Raw genomic sequence first — 19491 nt, 5'->3', positions numbered from 1 at the left:
TACTTTTGCTAGTCATGCAACCACCTCTCAAAATTTTCTTGCTTAAAAACTCATTAATATTTAGTGAAAAATGAATTTATGATTCATATAAAATTCTACAAAACATTTCAAATTTATTTGGTTACAGAGGGCTTCATCAAGACTGATGTGGATGTAGGGAAAAAGCAGTGGAAGATTAAATCGATGTGGAAATGAATATGGAATTCAGGGATGACTTCAATCTTTGCCTACGACACAGGAAGTTACTAGAAAGATTTCAATTAAATGTTTGTTAGTGAAACACCCCTTTATAAACTGAAACATAAGAGTAAAGATCAATTGATTTACTTTTTCCTTATTCATAGAAAGTAAAATTTCTGAAAAATGAGGTTAAGAAATATGCTGGTAATCCAGACACATCTCAAAATAATTAAGTAGTTTTTATATGAATCCTTGGAGAGATTAACATAAGTAGATTGACTTTATTTTGCAAATCTTTATTTACAAGAAAACCACTTTCCAGTTAATCATTTAATTTGCCACTCCAACGTGAATACAAATAGTGACCAACTATCAGGAATTAATTAAGGGGTGGGGAAGGGGTGTTGTCAGGAAATCAGAACAATGGTAAATTGAACCAGGTGTGAATTATCCAATAGATTCATTTAGTTTATTGTACGAAAAGAAAAAAAGTGTGCATTTCAGGGGACATCAGCCCCACTCCCCCCATCTTGTTGAAGTGCTGATGGTATGCTTGGTACCGTACAGCACATACTGAGGAAGACACGGTTCCTGTATCCTGGTTTTAATGTATAAAACTTAAAATAAGGCTTGCTCTCTTATCACAGTAGTCAGTTTTGTTTGAAATATCAGGTCTCTGAAGTGTCTGTCCTCTCAGGAGTTAAGCCAGCATGATCAAGTTTTGAGTACTAGGATATGAAAGGATTCCTTCATTCAGTATGATTTGGTCAACTGAAGATATTATAGCAGCTTTATTGGATAAAGTATTACCATCTCAAATTAGTCCAAATCACTTGCATCTCAGCTGCCAGAAATCTATCAAAACAAAGCATCTACCTCTCTTAATATTCTTCTGGTTTATTACTGTAATTCAATAGGGAAAACAGGCAATCTCTCTTTCCTATGAATTCATTTGGATACTACAGTGGTGGGCACTAAATGCTAGATAGGAAGACAGATAGAAAGCAAAGCATCAGATATTAGTGCAAACCAACTTTTTATTTGTACAAATATGTGCTACTGAAACAAGAACCTTTTCACACACGAGTGTCAACTTCTTGACATGGCAACTCTTAATGGAAGGATAAAAAGCCTCCTGTAGCTTCTACACAGCTTAATTCACTTTACCTCTCTCTTGAAAAAGATTAATGAAGACTTGAAGCAATCTCAGGCCCTGAACAGGTGTAACATGTGAAGTGCTCCAAAAATAACCTACCAGGAGTATGATTTTTCATGTTGTGATGATTTTCTTGATTCTGTTTTCTACAAAACTCCTACCAAGTCAGAAACGTGAGATCTGAGAATCGGAAACTGATTCCTATTTACTGCTCGGAAACTTCAGTCAACTGCATATCCATTAACTCAACTATTGAACAAGCTCACTCTGGTGTGCTCTTTTGATCTTTTCTAGTACTGCTAAAACTAAATCTGCCAAACTGCTATTTCAAATCAGTAATTTGTTTGAAAACTTGCTTTACTGTTTGAAATCCATCCACCCCTTCCACTGTTCCTGCCTTGCTAACAAGAGCCATATCAACACAGCCCTTATTTGAGGGAAGGAGCCTATGGTGCAAGCAATATAAAATTAATGAAATGCTGCCTTTTCCAAGCAGTTCAAGCATAAAACAACAGTTCCTTACTGGAAAACAAGGTGAATTTATTCTTACCATTTTCATCTACAGCAAGGACACTTGCTCCCTTCCCTAAGAGTTCTTGAACTACAACTGTCAATCCATTTCGGGCAGCAACATGCAGAGGTCTGTGGAGAAGACAAGCAAACCAAGACATAAGCCAAAAACAAATTATAATATTTTAGGAACCTATAGTTTAAGTAACAATTTAAAATGAACCCCCCCCCCCCCCAGGAAATTATGTAATCATATTTGTTCTGTCTTATGACATATTTCTTTGTAATGGAGGAAATTACTACCTACATCAAGCGTGCCATACTACATCCAAAAAAATTAAAAAGAATATCATCCTAAATGAGCAGGCAGCAACAATTCTCCTAGTTTTAGAACTAATACATCAGCTATATGTAATCCTTCACTGAAATCTGAAGTTTAGATAGTGATATAACTGGGAAATACGGCCTGTCATTGACAATAACCTTTTACAAGAATACAAGGACCAGCAGGATGGTAGTCATGTTCTATTTGTATATAGTGTAGTTGAAATGTGATGCCTCTCTTTTAGACAGTTTGACCTTTAGAAACTATCTGTCTCTGTAGATAGAATCATTTCCTCAGTTTACAAGGAATGAAGAGACCCAAAGAAAAATGCAGTACAACATATTAGTTACCTACCAAATATGATCTACTAAATATAACTTTATACTTTCAAAGCACCACAATCCATCAAACCAAGTTGTCAGCTTTATCTCATAACATATAACAGCAAAATCTTCAAAAACCAGTCAAAAGAGAGGTGTCACAATTCATCAATTGCCTAAGGCAGCAGTTTTAACCTTTTTAGACTCAAGGCACCCTTCAGAAAATGTTTTGAGAGAGTTTTTACTCTTTGACCGCAGAAAAATAGAGCAATCTTCTGTTGCAAAAACCTAAAAGACCACAACGGGTCAGAATGGTTTTAATACTATTGACTCCTATTTGAAAATTAGGTGTACAAACATGATTCACAAGATAAACCCAAAGAGTGCTAAGGTTGCTTGGCATCCTTGAAAGGATCTCAAGACACCTCTGGCTCAGAATCATTGACTTAGCAAAAGAAGATAGGTTTTCATTTAAAAAAAAAAAAGAAATTAAGCAAGAGGATTCACAGAATACCAAGTTAACTATGTAGTATTCTTCAGTTTCATATTGATTTTCAGTCATGAGAATTTGTAAGGACCCTCAAATTAACTGACCTCTATGCTTGCTTTTTTCTCCAAAGTAGATGGTATTGAAAAAAAAAATAGGAATAAGGTGATGGAGGGAAGGGAAGAAGCAGGAGAACTGGGAAAGAAAAAGACAAAAGATAAACTAGCCATTGGCATCAGCTGAAAATACTAAAATTTAAAAAGTAGAGTAACTCTGCATAGCACAGATAAGCTGAAATCTCACCAAAAAAAAAAAATATTTAGAATTTGGGCCTACAGCTGACAGCACTGATACAGTTTATGATGCAAGGTATCTAAAAACTAAATGCAACTTATAAATTCTATGCCAATAAAACATTTTTAAACAGCTCAATTAATAAAGTTTTGTGCTGCTGAATGTGATAAGAGTCATCAGCTCCCTGCCCCCCGATGCACCATGGGCTTTGAAGTAAGATGTAGAGAAGCCAAGTTGTTAGGGAAGAACCAGAAGAGCCTGCAGCAGCCTATATTGCCACTTTTGTCCCTATCCTCTGGCCTGGCCCTCAATGGTCTTTTTTCTCCCCAACCACTTCTGCTTCCCTTGTATTGAGGCAACCAGCTCCCCCTCATCAAAAAGCTCCTTTCCGCTGCTGCTTGTAGCATGCTGCCTAACATCTAAGGCTAGCGGATAAGAGGCACCTTAGCTATCTAATTCTGGAGTCAAAGCAACCTCCAATGGGCAGAAGGTGGAACTATGAGAAAATCCTTGGGGCAACAAAGGGGCATGTGATAGTTCAACAGGGATGCAGAAACGCAAGACAGAACAGCTAAATTCTGTCAATTCAGCAGTGCCACTAATGTCAATCTTTTCTTCTGATTTCAAAGACACTGTTAAAGCAATTTAAAGCAGTTTTGTCCTGTACCACCAAGATCACAGGCTGACTGATTTTGGAAAAAATGCAGAAGCCATTTTTATTAAAACCCCTTCTTCACGGAACTACGGGACGTACTGAGAACTGAGGAATGAAATGCTGCTTACATTACCAATTTCCCCGATAGCTAGGCTGACAAAATAGCTTTTGTGTTCGTTTAAGAAAGAATCTTTAGGAAGTACCTAACATGCTAGTCACATTGCTTTAAGCGGAACAACAAATCTAAATTACTTGTTCAGTTTCAACAATTTACTTCTTTTTACCATTGTGACACACCCTGATCCCAAATGTTGCCTGGGTATGCCTTTAAGAGATACTCCTGGGGTGCTTCCACACCTTTGGGATGCCCTTCTGCCCCAAACCTCTCTCTGCTGTTGCTTGACCACTGAGAATAACATGAGATGAGCCAGAAGCCAACTCCTTGTTATGTGTATTATATACACTATAATATACTGTACTATAACATATATAAAGCGCACACATGGACATAGCCAGGATGCAAAATTAGTATTTCATAACTTTCTTTTTAAACCAGAAAAAAATGCCTATACAGAATTAAAAACAGAATCCTTGAGTTGGAAGCATAAGGTTATTCTGGAATCTCTTTCTCTAACTCATATGGAAACCAGAATACTCATATATATGAGTCTATTTCTTTAAATACAGCTGGAATGAAAAGCATCTTATATATTATAATCTTCTATTACATGTTTTTCAAATAAATTGAGAACACTCATTCTAAAAAAATGCATTTTCCTCATGAAAAGTAAAGTCTTAGTAAGAGCAAAAACATTTTGAAAAAGCTGAACTGTGAAATATTTTTCAGTGGCCATACATACGTTTGCAAGGCTGCATTGGTGGCGTTGATGAGGTTTCTATCTGTAATCTTCTCCAGTATTAACAAGGCACTAGTTTCATGACCCTAAACATACAGCAGACGTGTCATAACATATCATCCTTAGACAATTATTCTGTATATATCTTTTTACAGTAGTCTGTGGAGTTTTACAAGCAAGACAATATTTGGACATAGTTTTCATTAACAACAAAACACCAATTGAGGCTCAAAATGTATACACACCTTGCTGCAAGCCAAATGAAGTGCAGTGTTTTTACTACCATCTTGCAAGGTCAGATCAGCCTTCGCACTGCTAACCAGCACCTCTGAAGGAAGGAAGTTTGCATTAATGAAAAAGTTAAGTGCATTCTAAAGTTATTATTGATTTAAATCTCTTTAAAAAAAAAAAAGTGAAAACCTAAATAAATAAACTTTTAATTAAAAAACAAAAATGGCTAACTACATAATGCATGGTAGTTTTACAGGAACAATGTAACATTAATATCAAGAGTAAAACTAGAACAGAACTTTTTCTTTACCAACTGTATTGGTTTGCCCATTTTCTGCAGCCATCATTAAAGGTGTCTTCCCAGAAGAATCTACAGCGTTTACTTGAGCATTGTGGCTAAGGAGAAGCTGTAAACACTCCACATGATCTGTGAAAGCTGCTGCATGAAGGGGTGTTCTAAAAGGAATCAAAAGGACATTGGCTTAAGGTCCAAAAACAAAAATATATTGTTTACAAGTAGAAACAGACTAATTCTGCAATTACATCTGGGTAGGCAGTCAGGGCACCCACATTCATTGTGGCTATTATAAGTAAAACTGTTATAATTTTTTCAATGTTTAATAAGCCTAAAAAAAGCATTTACAGTCACTGGCAATAAATTCAAAGAGTTTATTTAGCACATGGACAATCTAGAAAAATAAAAATGGACAATGAATTGTGTTACCCTATCCAATAACAAAAATGCTCACTTTCCCCACACAATAAAAAGCTTATTCAAATCTTACTCAGTACAGTAGGACTGAGATACTTCTTTGCAGGACTAGCTTTCTTACACTTTGCTGTGGCTCTGCATAGTCCTGGATACTTTAGAAACCTTCTTTTATGCAGCAGTGGGTATTTCAAGATGCTTGCTGGAGCTTTTATTTCAAAGGGTGTGACTTCTCCGATCAGCTGTGAGCAACTACAGATGTGTCCAGCAGATCAGAGAAGAGACGCCCTGTGAAGGAAGTCATATCAAGCAGCTCATTATTATTATAAATTCAGCATCTGGCTGCAAATTTGTACCCAGGAACTAATGACCTAGGTTCTACTGCACATGGTTTTTAAAAATAACCAATTACTCTTTAATAGTACGGAGTAGAAAAGAGCTTCTAATGGAGAACTTAAAACACATACTATGGTTTAAAAATCAAGTAGGCTGTGACAAATTGAAAAAATCATAGCAAATATACTGCCCATTATATTTCTTAAGTGTAGTTATAAGACTTACCTCCCTTTAGAATCTGTTGAATTTACAATGCCAGCACCAAGAGTGTCAATTAACATTTCTGCAGCACCTTCATTGTCATTTATCCTATAAAAATTAGACAGGCTATTAGTTACTGAACATTATAGCTTTAGTTCAATATTGTAATAAAATCTGGTAAGAGTAATCTTGCTTACACAGCACAATGCAATGGACTGAAAGAATTCCCTTCCATTTTCTGGAAAATTTCTTGTTCTAAAAGAAGCTCTACACAGCTGTCATGACCTAAATGAGTTTAAAAGTCAGATATTAAAAACAAAATAAGAAAAACACCATTTGAAGTTTATGGTAATAATAAAGGTGAGGCAAATTAAATGAAACACTTGTTTGAAAGCAAAAAAAAACCCCAATCTTGAACAATGTTGGATTTGGCTGCACGTTGGAATGAAGAAAGGTATGCCGTATTTTCAGGATTTGGAAGGCAGAAGCACTATTTCTCCTACAACCCCTCCCACTCAAGTGCAACTGCAATTTTCATCTATTTGTTATTAATCAGAGTTTACAGACAGACAGTCTCTTTAATCAGAGACAAAGATAAACATATTTTCAGAATTTTCTTCCAGTTACAGAAGGATATTTGGAATCACATTTCCATGATATATGAAACCATTAATTGTCAAGTTATTCTATCACCTATTAGAAAGTTCTTATTTATAAATGCCATATTTTCTTGCATACAATATGCCTCAGAATAAGATACGCATCTTGCTTTTGAAAGGCAGAATAAAGAAAAAAATATTTCCTTATAGGAAGTAGCTGAGTACAAGCAGCTAGGGAGCAGAGCTTGCTCATTGTTCTGCTTCCTGTGAGCTGTGTGTAGTTTTTATTTACACTTTTGCTGGAAACAGTTGAATGGTTCTCATCTTCTCACATATAAATCCACTGCAATTTCCAGCAACTGTTTTTTGTGGGAAGGGCGTGTAACATATGTGAAAAGATATGATATATAAACTAGCTTTGAAGTTGCTCACAGTGTCATTGCTCAGTGTTATATTGCTATGCGCCAGGCATTAGATATATGTAATCCAACCCAAAATCAAAACAAAACAAAAAAATCAAAATTCGTGGATAAAGCTATGTTCAATTTGTACTCAATTATGAATCCTATTCTTAAAAGCTAAATACAACCTTTGTTATGGTCACAAGTAACCATGTTTTATTGGCTTACTGCATGCAACATGTAAACTGGACATGCTCTACATATGCAGGTAAAGGCATGATAGGATCTAATGTGCTATCCACACAATGATGTCACCTGCCATGCCACACACCGCTGCAATTGTAGGATCATGCATTAGATCCCATCATGCCTACTGCTGTCATAAAGCAAGCTCCAGCACCTAGGAGACCCTTTGCTGACAAGGCTCTCAGCACAGGGATGCCCCATGCACCTGTGGCTGGATGACTGCAGCTGTTGTAATCTCCAAGCCAAGGGAGCACTCCATGCACTCGCCCATGGCTGGGAGATCACAGCAGCGCCCAACAGCTGCTGGGACCCAGAGCCTCCAAGGTGTGGACTCTGGGTCCTGGCAGCCATGGTGCTGCTGGAGCTGACAGTCCCCTCAGCTTCAGGACTCTGTCCCATCTGCAAATGTGGGATTATGAAGTCCCTGCAGCTGTGGGACTTAGTTCTGACTGCACCCCATGTAGTGGGAAATTGCAGCAGCTGCAGTCTCCCAGCCACTGGGAACTGCCTACACATTCCAATTGAGGCTGGATAGAAACAGGCAATAAAGTTATTACACATTTTCGAGCAGTAACTTTATAGCTGGTTTGAACTTTTTGAGGTGCCATAGTTAATTTGCACATGTAGCCAGTCTAAATTTATTGTGCAATTAACCCAGTAACTGCAGAAAAATGTGTAAAGGGGGTCTTGCTGACTGACTGCATAAATCAAGAAACTGTGGTAAACCTGCAATTTGAACTAAGCCAAAAAGCATTTTAGGCTTGAGTACCCTTCCATGGAATATCAGAGTTTATCTTCACTCAGTCCATGCATTTATTTCTATTACTACTGTAACTTTCTTCTTTATGGATTATGAATTCTCTCCAAAAGAATAGTATAGATACAATAAGAGATGCTGAGTACACAGGGGCCCAAGGGCCCTGTCTTCGTCGGGAAGAGGGCTGTCACCTGAAATGCGTAAAACTTTCCACATGTCCATCGTCTTAGCCGCCGCCGCCCCCCCCGGCAAAAATAAAAGTCAGTGCCTATGGATACACTGTCGTCTTCAATAAAATTTTAAGCCCAATCCTTGCAAAAATGCACCAGGGAAACTTTATTAGCTTCCTGTTAGTTGAACAGCTTGATGAATACAACAGAGCTGGTAATCCTACCAAACCTGTTCTTCCTCAATACTGAACAGGTTTATACCATCTCTGCAATATTGACATTAAAGAAACTGAAGTTTATAAGGCAGATTTTTCTACATTTATACAATAATTCTTGACACAGGCCACACAAAATAACACTTACCAAAATATAAGGCTGCAACAAGTAGAGCGAAGTATGCACAGATGTAAAGCTAAAAGCATATCATAACAAGAAAGTAGTTCTCCATTTAACTCAATATCAGTTATTTTGACCTTTTAAAATTAAATTAATAGAACACATGGGAACCTACACAGGACGAGATGAACAAGTTCTACTTTTTCAAGTAAGTAGGTCCATATTACTACAATTACATATACACTCATCTCACAGCAGTTTGTTATGAACATAAAGACTACATGGTTCTGGAATGAAGACATATGAAACAGCAGCATACCTGCAGGCTAGGGAACTCCCTTCTTGTCAGCACAGAAGCAGAGAAGGATCTTGGAATCACTATTGATTCCAAGATGAACATGGGCCGCCAATGTGGGGACGCGGTCAGGAAGGCTAACTGCACCTTGTCATCCATCTGTAGATTCATCACGGGCAGTCCAAGGAGGTGATCCTCCCTTTCTATGCGACACTGGTCAGGCCATGGTTGGAGTACTGCATCCAGTTCTGGGTGCCACACTTCAGGAGTCATGTGGACAGCATTGAGAAGGTCCAGAGGAGGGCCACTTGCATGATTAGGGGGCAGCAGGGCAGGCCCTATGAGGAGAGGCTAAGGGACCTGAACCTGTTCAGCCTCCACAAAAGAAGGCTGAGAGGGGAACTGGTGGCTGCTATAAACTTGCCAAGGGGGACCAGCAGGCAATGGGACAGTCCCTGTTCCCCCAAGCACTACCAGGGTAACAAAGAACAACAGCCATAAGTTGACCGAGAGTAGATTCAGGCTAGATATCAGGAGGCACTACTTCACAGTCAGGGCAGCTAGGAGCTGGAACCAATTTCCAAGGGAAATGGCGCTTGCCCCTACCATGGGGGTCTTCAAAAGGAGGCTAGATAATCATCTAGCCAGGGTCATTTGACCCCAGCATCCTTTCCTGCCCATGGCAGGGGGTCGAACTAGATGATCTGCTTAGGTCCCTTCCGACCCTACCAACTATGAAACTATGAAGATCAGCCATTTTTTTTATTTCATTCAGACAACATGGTGCAAGGAAAGATGCAAGCAAAGGAAAGGCAAAAATATGTTTTCCTCAACTTTTCTGCCTATGTGGTTTGATGGGATGCTTATAAGGCAAGTAAAAAAAACCCCGCAAAATGTTTTAACCTGGAATTATTTTGATTATTTAACTATTTAATTTCCATTTAATGTTGCAGCATTACTGTGTTTTAAAATAATATACTATAAACACAAAAAAGGAAAAGGCAGTCTATGTGAAACAAATATGGTAACTCCTAAACTCTAAAAAGAGATAATATGCAAAACCTTTTTATTTATTTCAACTAAAAGCTTGATTGTGCTCCTACTTAACTCAGCAGCAAACACTGACGTCAATAGACATCACTTATGTCAACAGAACTGGACCAAATCCTAGTTACTAAACATTGGCTGGACAATCTATTCATTATGCTTAGAAACAGAGAAGACTCAAATAATTATGTCAACAGAACAGTGCATGTTTGGTGACTAATGCACAAACTAAAGAGGACTTTCCAATCAGGAAGATTTAGCACTGTCACATTTAGATAACCTAGAGATGAATATGTTTGTACAAATATTAACAGACAAACACGTCAAAATTTGAGCTATTACATACAAATCATGCACATGTATGTAAGTTGCCTATGAATATATTTTAGCAAAACAGTTTACATGCCAGCACTTGAAAACCTGAAACTCAGTATTCCGTTTTGTGCATGATGAATATACCCATATGTTGTGTCTTATGTAGAAAGATTCCAAATCAGAAAAACCTCACTTGCAAGTTGTTTCTAAATTTTTTAAAGTTATTTTTTTAGATACCAGATGCACATAAACATCTGAGAATAACCTTTTTTTTTTTTTTTTTTTTTTTTTTAAATGTGGAAAGTTTTATATTATTTCCAAACTAAGCTCCAAACTCAACCTGAATCTGGGAAGAGTCCTGGGGACAAAAAACTTCAGGATGTTAAGTATTTTCTTCTCCAGATCCTCCTCCTTGCTCCTTTCTACTTACCATTATAACAAGCCCAGTGCAGTGACGTATATCCATGATTGTCTGCTATTGCAGGTACTGTATCCACAGATGTTGCTGACTGCAAAAGAGCTCCTAAAACACCAATATGACCACATGCAGCTGACAAGTGTATAGGTGTTCGCCCCCTGCAGTCTCGTAATAAGGACTTAGCACCATGTTGAAGCAGCGCTTCCACACATTCCTCATGGCCAGTCACTGCCTGGCAGGGAAAGAAACAAATGTGAGTGTGTTTACAACTTGCACGTATAGTTCAAAACATGGAAATAAAATGGTTTTTACTGTCTTAATATTTAAGGTAGCAACTGCAAAAAAAGCCCAATTGTTCTTGCTTCAGCAAACGAGCAACATTAAAGGAAAAACAAAAAAACCCAACAAAACAACAGAAACCCCAGTCAACTATCCTTATTAGCTTAATAATAGGTTACATACATTTCTTATTCAATGGACTTAAAATGCAATCAGTAATCTCCATGACCGACTTAATGGTCTCATCTGGAAGGGTCTTTAAAACATTTGGCATGTAAAACAGAAAACAATACAGATATATTATTTCTCTCCCTCCTCCTATTTTCCCAATAGGAAAAAATACATGTTATGTTTTTCTAGCTCGTGTGTTTCCGCACTCAGGAAAAAAATGTTAAAATACAGGGTAAATTGCAAAAAGGTAAAAAGTAGACATTAAAAAATAGTAAAGAGAAGACCAACTATGTGAAAGAAAATACTGAAGTCAATTGAAGAAAAAAAAAAAAAAAAAATCAGAATTGCAGAAGTGATACAAGCTGCCAAAGTTCTCAATCTGTGTTTAAAGCATTATTGAAAAGAACCGAAGGAAAACATTTTCTTACCCCTCTGTGTAATGCTGTCCTTCCCCATTTATCTTTGGCATCTACATTTGCTCCTTTGTTAAGCAAAGAATAAACGCAGTCTGTGTGCCCATTGAGAACAGACAACATCAAAGGAGTCCTGAACAGCAGAGAAAAAGAAGTTGCCATGTAAGTTACACTTTAATAGTCTGTGATCCGCTAAAATATTTAAACACTCTGAAAACAAACTTTTGTTCTCTTAGAAAAACCTCTTTTACAACTGATTCATAGTCTTTTGTACTTTATTCACATGAGCAGCCCTGATATTTGCTTTAAAGATACAGAAAAGTAAATTCATTTCCAAGAGTACAATATAGAATTCCTAATTTTGCCATTAGACCACACTTCGTTTGGTGAACAGAGAAGTCTTCAGTTGTCTCCTCTTGGTTATCTTATATTCCATTATCAAAAGTCTATTAAATGTATAACTAACTGTACATTAAAGTATATTTATCCTAATTATGATATGATATCTCTGTAAAAAAAATCATCACTAATTAAAATAAAAATTGTTCTTCGGATTATAGGATGCAATATTTTGTATGATCAGAATATAGACTTTTAAAACTTACTGGCCATTTCCATCTTGAATGTCGACTGCATTCTGTGGTTCTGCATTTCCTATCAACAATCGCAAGCATTCTGAATGGCCATTTGTAGCTGTAAAATATGAACATCATGTTAGGTATCCTTGAGTATGAAATTATATTTAGTGCAGTGGAAGATGAATCAGTTTCTACTAGAGCCCATTGTGAGTACACGTTCACTATGATGAACCAGCATCTGCTTTGACCAACACATGCAGATTTCAATACTAGGTATATTATACATGCAATTATAAAGTGGTGGGAAATGAGATCACACCAACAAGTGGAGAGGGGAACACATGGACAATAAGTAGGAAAGGTAAGCCAAGAGGCGAGAAGAAAGGTAACTAGAGGGGAGATTATTTAAAAGCATCTCTTGAGAAATATAGTAGGCTTCCTGGGCTGAAAATATTTTGGCATATTCCTACTCCACTCAGCTCCTGAGTAGTAACTCATGTGGCTCTGCAGTAACTCTGCAAACCAAGTTGCTAGCAGTGCTACAGAAAACTAAAAAGAGGGAGAAAATTAAAAGAAGCAGAGCATTCAAGGCCAAACAAAGAGTTGGCTATAAATCTTATGGAACTCAAGACAATGTGTTTTTTAGGGAATGCTCTTTTCAACAGGACATTCTTTTCATAAAACCATTACTGCTATAACAATTTTTCCAAAAATATAACATTTGCAAAAAGACAAAAGTAGTGAATATTAGAAATACTTCAGAAAGGTATATCTGTGGAAACTAACCGCAGGAATGAAACAGGAAATAGAGTTACAACTTATTTTTTCCTCAGTAAAGAGGTCAGTCACTGTAATCCATGAAAAAAAAACAAAAAACCAAACAAACTGCAGTCCTCCCCTCTCCCTTTTCGCAAAACTACCAGAGTCCTTTGGATCAGTTTAGAAAGTAAAACACTTTTGGGTTCCACTCAGATTTGGAAGGGTACATGCAATGCAACATTACAGAACTATAAACTGCTGGTATGTAAATCTAATTTGGGTGGCCACAAATTGGGCCCTGAAAGGATGTAGGCAGGGCCACAATCCTGTCACACGTACAGGACACCATAGTTGGCCTGCCATCAAGGGAAGCGAACAAATATATCCATTAAATGGCTACCACACTTTCCTAGAATCCAGTCCCAAAACTGTTTTGCTAAATGAATACTCAGCAAAACATACCTGCAGCATGTATTGGGGTTCTCTTTACAACATAATCCTTCACTAAGATTGATGCTCCCTGATTAATGAGTACATCCACACATTCAACGTGGCCCTTGAACGCTGCAAGATCCAGTGGTGTTCTTCCATTATTGTTCCTCACATCAAGATCCAATAATGACTGCACAAGCACTTCTAATGCTTGATGGTGACCATGATAAGCCTAAGAAAATATTAAAAATTTAGTTTTCATGCCATTATGTCAGTATGTTTGCACTACAGTCCCATGTATTTCAGAAAGGAAACCATGAATTTAAGAGTATCTGTTACTTCATGTAAATTTCGCCATTTTAGATTTATCAGTTTCAAAAATAATTTCAACAGAACAACCTGTGCCCTTCTTAAAAAGAAAAAAAAAAAGGCAGCAACTAAAACAGAAAATTATGCCTCATTTTGCCAGATTGTATACTGTGCATTTGGGGGGGATCTGGTTTATTATCAGTTGTATCGCTTGCAGGAACTACTGTAGCTGCTGGCTCTTAATCTGCATCTGTTGAAAGCACTGTGGGCATTTACCAGGAAGAGTAGTACTAAAGCCAAAATGGTTGAGGCTAGAGACAGATGGGCGCTAAGCAACCAGAAAAGAGATGAGTTTTACTATTACTGAGCATAAGACTCAACAAAGGCAACAGGTGTAAACAAGAACCCTCTTATTTTAAAAATATAAAAAGGATTTGTTTTTGTTTTTTAAAGCTTCAGGGAACAGTACATGAAGCAATTGGTCAAAACCCCTCTGTTTAAACTAAAGCTGGCAGCAACCTTATAAAAAATACTAGGGAAACATAATAGAGTGGTAAAAAACCAAGGTAAAATGCATTTTAATAAAGGGCAATGTATTAACTTTAATGAAACCATTAGCAGAGCAATTTTTATCCTTTATAAAGCTTTTCCAGAATTTATGTACCATAATAACAAAGTCACTTAGTGCAAGAACTAAGGTATAATTTTAAACATAGCCCTGGCATTTAATCTTTTCCACAATAGCTACAGAACTTTTGATTTGACAGAGTATGCTCCCAACCCTGCCATGTAGGGCTGGCGGGCTGGGCAGCTTGAGTTTATGGCAGGATCTGGTTTAGTGATTGTACAAAAAAAGTAAAAGTAAAATTAATATAAAAGGAGATTGTTGTTTTTTTTAAAAGATAAGCATTCAACTTATAGAAAGGTATGACACTTTTCTCCTTTTTCATATAAACTACAACTGGAGTTGCAGGAAATTCCATATAAAATGAATAAATAATTCAATACAGAGCAGGTGGCTGAACTTGGCATATGGGGAACAATGTAAAAGCAGATGAGAATACGCAAGCAGCAATCAGGCGTACATTTTGGAACAATATACTGTAGAATGTATCAGCATAAAAGGTGTCAAATCCCATGCCAGAGCTACAAAAACAATGATCCTCTTCATAATTTAAAAAAAGAACTTTAAGGAAGAGTGCTTCAGCCCCTTGAGTGAGTGCTTCAGTCACTGCTCATATACACAACGCCTAATCTGTAACTTTTTTTTCCTATTGCATATTTTAACCTCACCTTTCAGTTTGGTACTATATGCTAATACAACCAATATATTAGCACTTTAGAAATATTTGGGAAAAATACTTTTTAATCTCTTAGTACAAGTACAGTGGAGAGGTGAAAGTAAACATTATTTATTCAGCTTGCTTATTTTGCATTTAATTACACTTTTGTATGGTGACTTTTAGTGACTTCCATATGTCATTTGTTTCCTTTGTGTGGGTCTTTCATAACATCTTTTAAAATAAGTGGCTGTAAAATGCTAGCAGTTGGTGAGGGACTTAGTACTTTAAGCTACTTTTAATCTCTTTTATTGAACAGTTGATGGGTTTTTTTTAAGTAAACAGTGCATTTACAACTAAGATGCAAATGTTATCTTGTGTAATTCACAGAAGAGAGACTGTGTGTATCAGTAGTTGTAAGCTATTGTTGTTCTTCTGTAAAGAGATCATTGAAATGAATCAAAACAGTCTTAATGCTCAGTACAATGTTGCCTTCATATATAAAATAATCAAAATAGACCAAATAGTCAACATTTAGAGAATCAAATACTTACAGCTAAATGCAAAGGACTAATTGGTGCTCTGTTGTCCGAATCATTCAGCATATCAGTACCTGATGTTTCCATTAGCTAGTAGAAATACAAATAGAGATTAAATGGAAAAAAATAAGGCCTATATATAACATATTAAAAAAAAATGAAACAAAACAAAACTGTATAAGACAGGATATCCCTAACCATTTAGAGATTAAAATGGTCAAAAGTCTACACATATGATATGGCAATATATTTTCTCCATGAATTATATATTAAATTATTATTCCTGTCTTCTAAAAGCTTTGAATTTTACATACATCCCCCCAACTATAGGCTGTTTAATTTTCTGAATAGTGAATTTATCAAAAAGAAACTGGGCAAGCAAGATGAGAGAAACTGAAAATGCAAGAGCCAAGCAGTTAGGGTAGATGGGATGGAGGGAAGAAATGAAAAGTCAAAAGCATAAATTCCTCCAACAGCAAGGAAGGAAGGGGGAAGAAAAAAAGGAAGGAAATGGTGAAATAGTGATACAAGATAATTATGCTAGATAATTCAAAGCTCTTTGACACATTAATCTAAATTAAATACAGGAAACCCTTGCTATTCGCGAACTCCAGTTTCGCGGATTCAAATATTCACGGGGGAGGGCAGAGCTGGGGACATGGAGGGAGGCAGCGGCGGTGGCATCTTCTCCCCCTGTGGCAGCCGCAGCAGCACTTGGGGGGGAAGGGGTCAGTCCCCAGGTGCTACAGGGGAGCCCCGCAAACAATGTGGGGGAGGGAAGGAGTGGGCGACAGGGGTCTGAGGGGAAGCCCCATCAGTATTTGCAGATTTTGCCATTCATGGGGAGCTCTGGAACGTATCCCCCATGAATGGCGAGTGTCTCCTGTACAGGAGAATCCAAAATCTTTGGAAATATATGTGGCTATCCTCCACTCCCTCCGCCCCCCGACTTTTTCTTTAAAAAAAGATGCATTTCAAACATTGGATTCCACTATTTGAAGAGAAGTTGTAATTAGCATGATCATTCTATTAATAAATAAGGTATTATGACTGGTTTAAATCCAACCCAGGCTTCTAACGAGATATTTTATGTTTTAATTTTTTTTCTGAATTGCAAATATAAAACATAGCACTTCAACACAGATAAACAATAGCATTCCACAACAGAATGCCCCTATTTTGATACGTACAACTTTAAGGATAAAAAGAATACACACACTTACAACATCTAAAGGCGTTTCACTTGCAATCTGCAATTAAAAACATTTAAGCAGTTCAACAGACTTAAATAAATTTGAGAAAACATAGGCAATTCTTCAGAAAAGTACTGTAAACATTAAAGAGAAAATCAAAATGTCAAATAGCATACTCAGGCTTTAGATACACATGGCTTTTGTAATGCTATAAAAGCTATTATGGCTGCTGACAGACATGGAAACAAATTTTAAGAAGTGCTTTACCAAAAGAAGCAACCCATTAGGTTCAACCCAGTTCTGCAGCATCTGTGTAGTAGGAGTGTGCAAAGCTTCACCAGCTGTTTCATTTTGATGCTGTTTTGACTCGTTTCGAGCTCAAAACAACCAAATCGAAATGAAACAAAAGGGCTTCAAAACAGCCTCAAAATGAAACGAGGCCAGCTGAAATGTTTCAAAGCAGCAGCTGGGTGATAAGAGGTAGGGGAGAACCAGGGCTGTGGTCTGAGCAGTTCTGCAGCCCCATGTGGCTCAGCCCAGCGGGGAGCGCAGCCCTGGCTCTTCCCGCCTCTCACCGCTGGGCTGTGCTCTGATCTGCTCCGCCAGCCCCATGGAGCTCAGCCCAGTGGCGGAAGGCGGGCAGAGCCAGCGCCTCCCTCCACCAGGCTGAGTTCCATGGGCTGCGAGCCGCTAGGAACTGAGCCTGGCTGGGGGAAGTGCCTCCAGCCACCAGGCTCAGTTCCCCGCCACTTGCAGTGCTGGAGAACTCAGCTGGGCTGAGGGAAGTGCCTCCTCCAGCCAAGCCGAGTTCCACAGCACTACGAAGGGCAGGGAAATGAACCCGGTGGTGGGAGGAGCTTCCCCCAGCCAGGTTCAGTCCTAGGCAGCAGGAGCAGGGACCTGTCATCTGACAGGCAGGTTGGGGGCCTGCCTGCACCCCTGGGAGAGCTGCAGGGGCTCTGCTGGACTCCTCTCAGGGGTGCAGGCCCCTGATCTGCTGGATCACAGGACGCCGCTCCTGCTGCCCAGCTCCTACTTGTCAGCAGCCCAAGGTGCAATTTCCTAGAAACCCCTGCACTGATCTCCTTGAAACTTGGCAGGCTTCATGCCCTCAGAACAGGCTACCATCCCTTAAAGTTTCATCAGAATCAGGCAAGAAATGACAGCGTTATAGGCTGTTTTGTGCTTCCTCATTATAGCATATGGGTGAAATGTTGAAACAGTGTTGAAACAGCAAAACTGTTTTGACGGAACAGAACAGTGCTTTTGAAACTAAACAAAACTCGAAACGAAACACTGTTCCGTCGAAACAGAAGTCAAAGCGGAACACTACTGTTTCACACAGCCCTACTGTATAGATTAGGTACTTCAGTGGGGCTTTTTGGCACTTTTATCTGAAGCGGATTCAATCAGCTATTAGATAAAAGCACCAAAAAAGCCCTGCTAAAGCACCTGATCTATACAGATGTTGGGAGAGCTGGGTCAAACTAACACAATGCCTCTGCTGTGTATGTGCTGAATTTGGCGTGGGGGCACATGGAATTTAAAGTAAAGAGCTGTTTCTTTTGTGTGTGTGTGTGGAGGGGGGGGGGGATTACATCTAAGCAGCCCAAAGTGCTACAAAAAGTGAGTGTTGACACATTCAGGTGGTTTGCAGTGTTACAAAAACGGTGGATCTGCCACAAAAATATTCCTGTTTCAACAGAAACTTTGTAGCTCTGCATTTTATAGGCAAGTATGGAAACTTCTATGCAGAGCTCCAGGGGGGTACTGAGGTGCAGAGACCACGGACAGACAGTGATACAAACAGTGAGGTCTGAAAAGCAGTGCTGCTGCATGCCTTTGCAGCTCTTTTGAAGTCGCCCTGCATGCTGGACATTTGCACAGTGCTGAAGTGTGCAAAATTTGAATCCCTCCAGATTTCAGAGCACTCCAAATCCATGACTCTCCGTGGCCAGAGAAACTAAAGGCCAAATACACAAAGGTATTAAAGCACCTAAGTCCTATTGAGTTCACTGGGCGTCAGGCACTCAAATGGGAGTCCAGCTGCTAAACACATTTGTACATCTCAACCCAAGTTGTCCAAGATATGTGGAAGATCTTGCCAGACGAGGGTATCAAACCTAAGTCTTAAGATCTCAGTTAGCATCCTAACCACTGCATCATCTTCCTCTTCAACAGTGGCTGGTAACTTTAATTCCATAATATTTTCTTACCAATTCAAGACATAAACGATGACCATAAGCAGCAGAATAATGAACTGCATTATATCCTTGTTTGTCTCGAATCCCTGGATTTGCATCGTTTCTTAATAAGTATTCCAGGCACCTATGTAAAGTGGCAAATTAAATATTCATAATATTAAAATTCTACTTTTTCAGTAACTGGTACACCAATCCTTGCCTTGAAAATAAAACAGGAGTCCAATTTTATTATATGAAACACAGAATCTACAAAATTACCATACTACATTTAATCAGACTAGTGATCTACTTGGTTCAGCGATCTGTATGGCAATGGCCATACCAGAAAATATGAGGATGATTTCTGTTTGGGTGGTTTTACATGTATGTAATATATCTTGGGAGAAAGATCCCTTTTAACTTGATGTGTAAATGTGCCCTCCAAGTAAATTTTGATTTTAGCTAATATAAAATCGAATATTCTTGTTCACAAATCTTTTCTGTAACCTA

At 38.2% G+C, this 19491-nt stretch overlaps 1 protein-coding gene across 4 annotated transcripts in view; it reads right to left on the bottom strand.

Moving 5' to 3' along the window:
- Positions 1-19491, bottom strand: part of ANKRD28 (ankyrin repeat domain 28) — a 190269-nt gene that overhangs the window by 4558 nt on the left and 166220 nt on the right. For 3 of the 4 annotated variants that reach the window (XM_014603153.3, XM_019497785.2, XM_014603152.3), the window contains exons 15-27: positions 19015-19126; positions 16829-16855; positions 15621-15695; positions 13508-13709; positions 12314-12401; positions 11724-11841; positions 10858-11077; positions 6459-6546; positions 6286-6369; positions 5326-5471; positions 5030-5112; positions 4788-4870; positions 1887-1978 (exon numbers count right to left, since the gene is read on the bottom strand). In XM_014603153.3, the coding sequence (XP_014458639.1) occupies positions 1887-1978; positions 4788-4870; positions 5030-5112; positions 5326-5471; positions 6286-6369; positions 6459-6546; positions 10858-11077; positions 11724-11841; positions 12314-12401; positions 13508-13709; positions 15621-15695; positions 16829-16855; positions 19015-19126 (1418 nt within the window). The remainder of the gene's footprint in view (positions 1-1886; positions 1979-4787; positions 4871-5029; positions 5113-5325; positions 5472-6285; positions 6370-6458; positions 6547-10857; positions 11078-11723; positions 11842-12313; positions 12402-13507; positions 13710-15620; positions 15696-16828; positions 16856-19014; positions 19127-19491) is intronic. The other variant, XM_019497784.2, reaches the window with a different exon arrangement.

Source organism: Alligator mississippiensis, chromosome 5 (assembly GCF_030867095.1).
Source record: "Alligator mississippiensis isolate rAllMis1 chromosome 5, rAllMis1, whole genome shotgun sequence".
Classification (NCBI taxonomy): Eukaryota; Metazoa; Chordata; order Crocodylia; family Alligatoridae; genus Alligator; species Alligator mississippiensis.
The sequence above is the reverse complement of the archived record's forward strand: the minus strand, read 5'-3'. Positions and strand labels throughout refer to the sequence as shown.